Here is an 11313-nt window from a genome sequence, read left to right as displayed (position 1 = left end):
GTCCTCTGGGACCTAACAGCCGTTTGACATAGTTTCTGTGATTTCATCTAGTCCAACATTAGCAACCCTGGTGGTCCGGAAGGACTTCTCTGTTAGCACTAGGTAGCTCAGAAGGACTTCTCTTGTTAGCACTGGTAGCTCAGAAGGACTTCTCTGTTAGCACTAGGTAGACTCAAAGAAGTACTTCTCTTTTAGCACTAGGTTAGACTCATAAGGACTTCTCTGTTAGCACTAGGTAGACTCAGAAGGACTCTCTGTTAGCATAGGTAGACTCAGAAGGACTTCTCTGTTAGCACTGGTAGACTCAGAAGAACTTCTCTGTTAGCACCTAGGTAGACTCAGAAGGACTTCTTGTTAGCACTAGGAGACTCAGACAGGACTCTTCTCTGTTAGCACTAGGTAGACTCAGAAGGACTTCTCTGTTAGCACTAGGTAGACTCAAAAGGACTCCTCTGTTAGCACTAGGTAGACTCAGAAGGACTTCTCTGTTAGCACTAGGTAGACTCAGAAGGACTTCTCTGTTAGCACTAGGTAGACTCAGAAAGGACTTCTCTGTTAGCACTAGGTAGACTCAGAAAGGACTTCTCTGTTAGCACTAGGTAGACTCAGAAAGACTTCTCTGTTAGCACTAGGTAGACTCAGAAGGTTTCTGTTTAGCACTAGGTAGACTCAGAAGGACTTCTCTGTTAGCACTAGGTAGACTCAGAAGGACTTCTCTGTTAGCACTAGGTAGACTCAGAAGGACTTCTCTGTTAGCACTAGGTAGACTCAAAGGACTTCTCTGTTAGCACTAGGTAGATCAGAAGACTTCTCTGTTAGCACTAGGTAGACTCAGAAGGACTTATCTGTTAGCACTAGGTAGACTCAGAAAGGACTTCTCTGTTAGCACTAGGTAGACTCAGAAGGACTTCTCTGTTAGCACTAGGTAGACTCAGAAGGACTTCTCTGTTAGCACTAGGTAGACTCAGAAGGACTTCTCTGTTGACCTAGGTGCTCAGAAGGACTTTCTGTTAGCACTAGGTAGACTCAGAAGGACTTCTCTGTTAGCACTAGTAGACTCAGAAGGACTTCTCTGTTAGCACTAAGGTAGACTCAGAAGGATCTCTCTGTTAGCACTAGGTAGACTCAGAGGACTTCTCTTGTTAGCACTAGGTAGACTCAGAGGACTTCTCTGTTACCATAGGTAGACTCAGAAGGACTTCTCTGTTAGCATAGGTAACTCAGAAGGACTTCTCTGTTACACTAGGTAGACTCAGAAGGACTTCTCTGTTAGCACAGGAAGACTCAGAAGGACTTCTCTGTTAGCAGTAGGTAGACTCAAAAGGACTTCTCTGTTAGCACTAGGTAGACCTCAGAAGGACTTCTCTGTTAGCCTAGGTAGGCTCAGAAGGATTCTCTGTTAGCACTAGGTAGACTCAGAAGGACTTCTCTGTTAGCACTAGGTAGACTCAGAAGGACTTCTCTGTTAGCAGTAGGTAGACTCAAAAGGACTTCTCTGTTAGCATAGGTAGGCTCAGAAGGACTTCTCTGTTAGCACTAGGTAGACTCAGGACTCTCTGTTAGCACTAGGTAGACTCAGAAGGACTTCTCTGTTAGCACTAGGTAGCTCAGAAGGACTTCTCTGTTAGCACTAGGTAGACTCAGAAGGACTTCTCTGTTAGCACTAGGTAGACTCAGAAGGACTTCTCTGTTAGCAACTAGGTAGACCTCAGAAGGACTTTCTGTTAGCACTAGGTAGACTCAGAAGGACTTCTCTGTTAGCACTAGGTAGACTCAGAAGGACTTTCTCTGTTAGCACTAGTTAGACTCAGAAGGACTTCTCTGTTAGCACTAGGTAGACTCAAAAGGACTTCTCTGTTAGCACTAGGTAGACTCAGAAGGACCTTCTCTGTTGCACTAGTGACTGAAGGATTCTCTGTCAAGCACTAGGTAGACTCAGAAGGACTTCTCTGTTAGCACTAGGTCGACTCAGAAACTTCTCTGTTAGCACAAGGTAGACTCAAATGGACTTCTCTGTTAGCACTAGGTCGACTCAGAAGGACTTCTCTGTTAGCACTAGGTCGACTCAGAAGGACTTCTCTGTTAGCACTAGGTAGACTCAGAAGGACTTCTCTGTTAGCACTAGGTAGACTCAGAAGGACTTCTCTGTTAGCACTAGGTAGACTCAGAAGGACTTCTCTGTTAGCACTAGGTAGACTCAGAAGGACTTCTCTGTTGCACTAGGTAGACTCAAAGGACTTCTCTGTTAGCACTAGGTAGACCTCAGAAGGACTTCTCTGTTAGCACTAGGTGACTCAGAAGACTTTCTTGTTAGCACTACAGGTAGACTCAAAGGACTTCTCTGTTAGCACTAGGTAGACTCAGAAGGACTTCTCTGTTAGCACTAGGTAGACTCAGAAGGACTTCTCTGTTAGCACTAGGTAGACTCAGAAGGACTTCTCTGTTAGCACTAGGTAGACTCAGAAGGACTTCTCTGTTAGCACTAGGTAGACTCAAAGACTTCTCTGTTAGCATGTAGATCAGAGCTTCTCTGTAGCACTAGGTAGACTCAAAGGACTTCTCTGTTAGCACTAGGTAGACTCAGAAGGACCTCTCTGTTAGCACTAAGTAGACTCAGAAGGACTTCTCTGTTAGCACTAGGTAGACTCAGAAGGCTTCTCTGTTAGCACTAGTAGACTCAGAAGGACTTCTCTGTTAGCACTAGGTAGACTCAGAAGGACTTCTCTGTTACCATTAGGTAGACTCAGAAGGACTTCTCTGTTAGCATAGGTAAACTCAGAAGATTTCTGTTACACTAGGTAGACTCAGAAGGACTTCTCTGTTAGCACCAGGTAGACTCAGAAGGACTTCTCTGTTAGCAGTAGGTAGACTCAAAAGGACTTCTCTGTTAGCACTAGGTAGACTCAGAAGGACTTCTCTGTTAGCACTAGGTAGGCTCAGAAGGAATTCTCTGTTAGCACTAGGTAGACTCAGAAGGACTTCTCTGTTAGCACTAGGTAGACTCAGAAGGACTTCTCTGTTAGCAGTAGGTAGACTCAAAAGGACTTCTCTGTTAGCACTAGGTAGGCTCAGAAGGAATTCTCTGTTAGCACTAGGTAGACTCAGGACTTCTCTGTTGCACTAGGTAGACTCAGAAGGACTTCTCTGTTAGCATGGTGACTCAGAAGGCTCTCTGTTAGCACTAGGTAGCTCAGAAGGACTTTCTCTGTTAGCACTAGGTAGACTCAGAAGGACTTCTCTGTTAGCACTAGGTAGACTCAGAAGGACTTCTCTGTTAGCAGTAGGTAGGTCAGAAGGACTTCTCTGTTACCATGGTAGAGTAGCCAGGGACTTATCTGTTAGCACTAGGTAGACTCAGAAGGACTTCTCTGTTACCATTAGGTAGACTCAGAGGACTTCTCTGTTAGCAGTAGGTAACTCAGAAGGTTTCTCTGTTGCAGTAGGTAAACTCAGAAGGACGTCTCTGTTAACACTAGGTAGACTCAGAAGGACTTCTCTGTTAACACTAGGTAGACTCGAGAAGGACTTCTCTGTTAACAGGTAGACTCAGAAGGATTTCTCTGTTAACACTAGGTAAACTCAGAAGGACTTCTCTTGTTAACACTAGGTAGACTCAGAAGGACTTCTCTGTTCCATAGGTAGACTCAGAAGGACTTCTCTGTTAGCAGTAGGTAAACTCAGAAGGACTTCTCTGTTAGCAGTAGGTAAACTCAGAAGGACTTCTCTGTTAAGACTAGGTAAACTCAGAAGGACTTCTCTGTTAACACTAGGTAGACTCAGAAGGACTTCTCTGTTAACACTAGGTAGACTCAGAAGAAAAGCGCGGAACTGTTCTACCTTTGACCGAGGCATAATCCTTTGTTGATTGTTTCTGTGCTAGAAATTGTTCTGCTGTTTATGCATTTCCACTCAGTTATAGAGAGGGGAGGGAGGAGATAAAGATAGAGAGAGAAAGGCAGAGATCAATGAACAGACTGAAGATAGAGGGGTGAAAGGTTAAAAGGTCAATGCTTATGAACGTTATGAAAATAAATCTAAAGAATCCAGCCAATGTTCTTGTTGATGACATCTCTATGATGAATGAGTTGGTAAGGTGGGCTATCTGTCTCTCTGGGGTGGGATGGTGTGTAGACTGGATCKATAGATTCATCAGGCTTCTTCAATTAGGGCTCTGTAGCAGAACCAGCCAGTCAGTCTGGTCATATGATAACAGCAGACCATTAACGCTGCACTTCATTAAATGATAAGGAAAAATGTAACTACAGGTCAACAGAAAATACTGGGGTTCTTGTTTAACATTGTAATAGTGTGTGTGTGTGTGCGTGCGTGCGTGCGTCAAATGTCATCACATTCACTCTCATAAATACTTATAAGATGCTTCCTGCAAGAAAGTGATAGCCAAAGCTAATTGAAGTGCATGAAAGAGTGTGACTAAAATCACGCGTCGCAAAAAGTGCCGCAAAATAAAAACATTACCTAGAAAATGCATGAATCATATGATATTAGCAACATCGTAATAGTTTATTTATTTTCATTTATACACTCTTTAGAAAATAAAACACATTGAATGAATAAATACAAATTTAAAAAGCAACTAGTTTCGACAAACTGATCACCTTTGTTCCCACAACTAGAGACACATCATGTTCTTTTTTTACATTGATCTCTCTTAATATAGGGGTTCTCGTGTAGGGTTGCAAAATTGGGTAACTTCCCCAAACGTTCCAGGCTTTCCTAAAATCCCAGTTGTACGATTCCCAGTTAGAGGTTTCCTAGTTAGAGGTTTCCTAGTTAGAGGATTCCTAGTTAGAGGTTTCCTAGTTAGAGGAATCCCTCTGTGTTTTTCGGTTCGTTATTCAGGCAATGCACCAATTGAGAATTTCAGGAAAACCTGGGAATTTTGGTAAAGCTATGGGAATTTTGCAACTCCAGTCTCTGGTAGCAGTGGGGACGGTCCCCTGAAGCAGACTGGGTCACAAACTGCAATGGAAACACTAACGACTGACTGGCATGCAGGTGCTCAAGTGGTCCTCATTTATAGCAGACATAACTCATTACAAATATAAAGCTATATGTCACCAGAAATTACATATAAGTAATATGTCAAATTGGGTGACATACAGTACTGTATAACTCCAATGTCATTTATAGACATATCTCATTATGGAGTAATATGCCACCAAAAGTAACATAAAAGTAATATGTCACCAGACGTGACATAAAAGTAATATGTCAAACTGGGTGGCATATAACTACAATGGTTAAACGTCACTATTTTGACATATTCTAATGAGACCATGTTGTTCATAAACACAAAGATAATGGATTGGCACAGAGTTAATACGACAAACATCGATAAACATCTGGAAAACAATCTATTTACACAAACAATAAATAATAAACAAGATAGGTCCTTTCTGTACAATATGACCATAGGATAGACGCACCCAACATAAATTCAGTGCCATTCTCTTTGTAAACGTATTCTCTGCCATTCCAGCCTCACCAGAGAAAAKACCAGTGTACAGTAACAACATCGGATGTTCACCAACAGTAGATCATTGCATAATTTACAAGATCATTGCACGTATTACAAAACAAACACACAAGATCACCCAATAGTTGACATATTTTATTTGCTGCAGTTGTATGTGATGTCATTGTCTTGTTGTTAAACTTCAGCTTCTACTTTGTATTTTTTGTTGTTGTAATTGTTGTTGTCATTGACATAGTAAAATAAGGCAGGAAGTTGCAGAGACCTTTTGAGTATACCACCAGTGGTCATGTGACCAGAAAAACGTCCAATGAGAAGAGAATGATCCTGCCCATTTCCTTGTCCTCTTCCTTGGGTTTGGCAGATAGTATGTGGCACAGAACAAATAGTAACTTACAGAGGGATACAAATGCAAGGGAAAGGACAATAGTACAGTATATAACAGGTAGAAGGAAGGAGCATGTCCCATCATCTCTCTCTGTCTCCCTCTCTTTCACTATCATTGTTTTCTTTTGCCCAGGTCAGTTATGGCAGCAGATACATTGAATCACCCAGACCTGGGAGAGGAGAAGAGAAGGAAGCGGAGCAGAGCAGAAACCAGGCTAGACCAAGGCTGTAGACCCAAGGGGAGACCCAAGACGGAGTGGTGTGGACCAGGCCGGAACCGGGCCAAGACAGCAGACTGAGGCCCAGGCCTCTATCCCTACACTCCTTCTGGGGTTGAGCAGGTCTGAAAATACAGTGCAAGATGTAGAAGTGTAGAGAGAGAAGCAGAGCAGTGTGGACCCAGACTCAGGCCCAGGCTGTAAACTCAGGCTAGGACCAGGCTGGGAGGCCCAGGTGATGGGGACCCAGGCTGAGATCCAGGCTAGGCCCAGGACTCCACTCCATCTCCCCTGAGCCTGAGCTGATCTGGGATCAGTGTTATCTCACTTCTATCTCACTCAGGCAGTCCAAGGCGTCCAGGTACTCCAAGGCCAGGTCATAGCAGAACCGGTACTGCTCCTGAAAACAACACAGGTGTCAACATTTCTCTACTTTGCAATAGATTCAAGCTTGAATTCAATCAATCAGCAATCTGTATTTGAGTGTGTAAATCCTGTAAACCACTGCAAGTTTGACTGAATTGAGCCTTAAGACATGCATGCTCCTGTCCACCATATTAGGTCCCCCTACCAAAAGAGTTTCTAAAAAAGGTCTTTCCTGGTTAAATCAAGGCTATTACTTACCATGGTCTCCACCATGTTGGGTTTGGAGTTGCGTAGCGTCTTGGCAGCGTAGAAGACATCCACCACGCTGTGATGACGGATCATCTCTAGCAGCATGGTACAAGCGCAGAACGTACCGCTCCTACCGCCACCGTTTCTGWTACACACACAGGGAGAAACACAGACACGTGGGTCAGTGCTTATGAATCATTATGTATACACTTTGTGACCACTGAGAGAGTAGCCTGTGTTGCGAAATGTGTCAGAATAAGTCAGGTTGCGAAACCAGGGTATATGGTGCAGAAACCTGTACAGACAGACACACAGACACATGCCCCAAACACAGACATTGTCACAAACAGAGAGACAGTCAGACACAGACATCAATATGAGTCACGTCTGTAGTACGCAGGGAAGATACGGAGGCTGAAGCCGTAAAGTGAAATGTCACAGCTCAGTCTGAGACTCGGATCAAGGAGGCTATCAGAAAAACAGCAACGCGGAGAACTTTGAAGACTAGCATCTGAGGAATGTTTCTCATTAAATCCAGAAACAAGGAAGTAAATCTAATACAGGAGTGAGTCTCAAATTGCACCCTATTCCCTATGGTAGTCCACTACTTTTGACCAGGACCCATAAGGCTGGCCAAAAATAGTGAACTATATAGGYCGTAGGGTGCCATTTGGGACGCAGAMTTAGCATGTCAACCCCAGAGACCAATCCAGGCTGGATAGAGATATGTAGTGTTGGTGAAGTGTAGAAGAGGCTGGGGAACTAGAGCCTAGAGCGGATCCCTTTTATAGTAATTATGAAAAGTGTTCTGGTAAATAGGAGGAGTGTAGTAGTGAACACTTGGGGGTTGACGTTTTATCCTGCCACATTTAACACTACACACAGGCAGGCTCAGTGTGTTAAAGAGTAGAAAGTAGAAAGTAATCGTTCAAAAACATGTGATTTTGATAGTTGTTAAACTACCAAGTGGGATCGGAACCAACACGATAACACAATCTACTGAAGCAAGGTATGACCTCAGATTACAGCTCAATCGCATACAAGCAATTTTTGGACCTGTGTGGAATCGTATCTAGGAGAACAGCAATGATAAAATATATTTACAGGACTTCTGATCATTTACTTGCCTTTGTACATGACTTGCATATCTTAGACCACCTTTAGCAAAACTTTAAATATAAATGTCATTAGGGAATACAAAACTTTAAATACAAATATCATTAGGGAATACAAAACTTTAAATACAAATGTCATCAGGGAATACAAAATTCACTGTTAAGTGTTCTGTTTACAGAAAATAACATTGTTATGTGTGTGTCCTTCCGGAAATCAGTAAATACTACTGATCAAAATTCTAAACCACCCCATCAGTGTCATACCATGTACAATATATGGAAATATCTAGGCAATGGGGACTGTCTAATTGCTATAAATATTTACATTATTGAGGACATGCAGAGATGCAGAGAATGAAGTRGGGTTACTTCTAAGTAATTAGCAGTGTTGGGGTGGTTACTCAAAAAAAGTTATATATTACCTTTTACTTCTTTCAACAATAACAAATTACTTTACTTGTTACTCCCTGAGGAAAGTAATTAGTTACAGTATTCGTTATATTACTTTTGTGTTACACCGCAAAACGCTGCGCGTCCTCACACAATGTAAACTGTCATCGGTATTTTCCTAAGTATCCGTCTGAAATAGGGGGATTGTACCGTGGATAAGGGKAGCCTTTCCTCTAATACATACCCAGCTACAAGCTTGTTCATCTCTCCCTGGTCCTCCTGAATGATTCAAATCAAGCCTTGGTTGTTTGAATGAGGTAGGCCTACAGTCACCTTCAGCACCCATGGTCAGGTCTTGCGGGTCTTTCGCTAAACGTTTTGTGTTGGCGTGTTGCCTTTGCAGGTGCTTCAAGAGATCAGAAGTTATGTTTCTAGCAGTGGAAAGGTGTTTTTCGCAAGGGCATAGTTTACATTTTACAATTCAATTCTTACCATTTTGTCCGACCAAATCAAAGTAATGGGAGTACTTCCACACTGAGAAAGTCAATGCTTTCGAAGCTTATGCCATTTTTCATCTCCCTCACTAAAGCAGTTAGTAGGTGTGCCTGCGTGCGTAAACGGGAATTTAGTGAGGACAAATTAGAATCTGGGGCAGGTAGATTTATTTATATTCCGCCAACAGAGAGAGAATAATGATCACAAATAAAAGTAAGAATCTATTTCTTTGARCAGTAACTGTACTATTATTCTGCAAATTAGAACAGTAACTCTGTTATATTCCTCGTTACAGCAAATATATATCAGGAATAATTTTGGATTTGATGTGTCTGAAATTGTTTTGTGAAATATGCATAAAAAGATAGCCATTGCCCATAATTCTGCACCTTTGGATAGTTGTACTTCCATTTTTGATCATCATGATCTAGTGACTGCAAAGAAATGTATTGATATACTGGGACTTTTCTGTTTTGTCTGCTTGGACTCTTTTAGTATGATTGCATTCATCTTTTTGCAGCCAGCCATGTTCTTTTGATGAATTTATTTTGACAGTATAATTTCGTTTTTCTGTATTTATGTTTTGAGAAGGCAACTACATTTTGAAAAAGCATTTACTATTTTGCAAAAGGCCACTGAGTTCTGTGTCTTGTGAACTCTGTTTTGAAAATCGACAACTTTGTTCCCAAAAATGCTTGTACGCGATTGAGAAAAACTTTAACATGTCCCAAGAGATGACTGCCACCTGCTTTCTGAACAGTATGCTCACAACAGGAGTCAACAAGAGCCAACGACACCTTTAATGTGCTATAAAAAATGGTTTGTATAGTGTCAGTATGGCCCGAGAATTAATCCAACTAACGCACAGCAGTAAACTTCTTAAACGAAAATCCTCAACGTTTGCGTAGATCACGCTCGCTGAAATCAATCGCAGTGCACAGGTCATTTGAATCGTTTCTGTGTATCCTATCTGCAAACAAAACCTCCCTACGGAATGATATAGATGTTATGAGTAAAATGGTGGACAGTGGTGAACTCACAGACAGTGGACGATGGTACGTCCCTCTCCACACTCCCTCTGCCAGTTGTGGACCTGGGCCAGGAGGCTGAGGAAAGCCTTCTTAGAGTCTGGGACGTCACGGTATGGAGACCAGCGCAGGAACTGGAAATGACGAACCACCAGCTGACCTTCCTGGAGCTGGATGAGCGGGGGGGAAAGAGAGCAAGGGAGGACAACGATAAGGTTGTGTTAGATCCCAAATAACAGACTTGTCAAGCCCTTGATAGGAACACGCACAACACAACACATCACAGCACACTATCCACACCTTTCAGACATGTATAGCATCCTAGACTGGACACCTCTAACCCAGAAGGACACTGGTAGAAATGGCAAAGACCTGCCATCATCTCCATTGGGGCCAAGGCTCATATCACTCCAGTCTCTGGTATAGTAGTGTAGTGGTCTAGTGTTTATAATAATAATAATCATAATTTGGTGGGTGCTTATATTTGTCCCAGGGAAGAACGACTGCCCCCTCTCAATGAAGCCACAGAATTTCACATTTCAAACCAGAATTTCAGACCATGGTACTGCAGGCATTGTTTGCAGAAAACAGGATCCCGCCTTATAGTGAATGGAAAAATGGCAATCTTTGTGATCAAGCTTTGTGTAAATAAAAACATGTTTTGAATACAATCATGGTACCAATCATTGCTTCGAATACACCTGATGTATTTCCTTGAACCAATTATGTTAAAATCGCACACAGAAGAAGGTACAAGGATAATTTAGTTGCTAATGGCAGCCTGCAATACCCCGGTTGGCTTTCAACTTGAGATACTCAATGACAGGGGGTAGCACTGAGCTAGCCTGCAACGTCCCTTCATGCAGTAGCTCAAACTGCTCATGTTATGTCTCCATGGGGCGCATCTTAACTGACTTCATTTGGCTTCAATGCACTATTGAGTCTTCACATAGGAATACATGGTGTCACGTGATCGATGTCTTTCTCCATACTTATATAAAGTCATTGACTTGTCCTACGTTAACACGCATTTGTGAATTCTTCATGTATTTTTGCATATTCCAACTCCCTCAGAATTTCTTAGAGTGGGATAACGGTCAGGGTCAGCCATTATCAACAGCAACCCTGGAGCAATTTGGGTTAAGTGCACATCAACAGATTATTCACCCGGTCTGTTACTGGTCCAACGCTCTAACCGCTAGGCTCCCTGCCACCCTTAAATGTCTTTTTCTACTGTGATATAGAATACCTTGCTGGGAAATTGTGCATCATCCTCCCTCCCTGTTCCTGTTGTTGGACAGTTCTGATTGGTAAGATCAGTGGGATCCTGTGAAAAGGCAGTGGGGTTCGTTTGACAGCTGCCTCCCCCTCCTCCCCCGTCCGTGGGAGAGACTGGGGGTGACACTGAGGGGGACAGGGCTCTGACAGAGGTGACAGCGGAATGACATGAGGGTGAGGCAGGGGGAGGCTCTAAGGAGAGGCAAGGAGAGGGACTAGGGACGCTAATACCTGAAAGGGGGTGAGGAGGGGGAGGTAGGGAGATAGAGGCAGGGAGGCTAGCTGACAGGGGG

General features: G+C 42.9%; 1 protein-coding gene across 1 annotated transcript in view; it reads right to left on the bottom strand.

Annotated features, from left to right (window-relative positions):
* Positions 1-4500: 4500 nt before the first annotated feature.
* Positions 4501-11313, bottom strand: part of LOC139023266 (receptor-type tyrosine-protein phosphatase U-like) — an 8172-nt gene continuing 1359 nt past the window's right edge. Inside the window, exons 2-5 of the mRNA XM_070436023.1 lie at positions 10992-11302; positions 9755-9912; positions 6724-6859; positions 4501-6499 (exon numbers count right to left, since the gene is read on the bottom strand). Coding sequence (XP_070292124.1) covers positions 6419-6499; positions 6724-6859; positions 9755-9912; positions 10992-11302 — 686 coding nt within the window. The 3' untranslated portion in view covers positions 4501-6418. The remainder of the gene's footprint in view (positions 6500-6723; positions 6860-9754; positions 9913-10991; positions 11303-11313) is intronic.

This window comes from Salvelinus sp. IW2-2015, linkage group LG30 (assembly GCF_002910315.2).
Source record: "Salvelinus sp. IW2-2015 linkage group LG30, ASM291031v2, whole genome shotgun sequence".
NCBI lineage: Eukaryota > Metazoa > Chordata > Actinopteri > Salmoniformes > Salmonidae > Salvelinus > Salvelinus sp. IW2-2015.
Note: the sequence above shows the minus strand (reverse complement) of the source record. Positions and strands in the feature narration are given on the sequence as shown.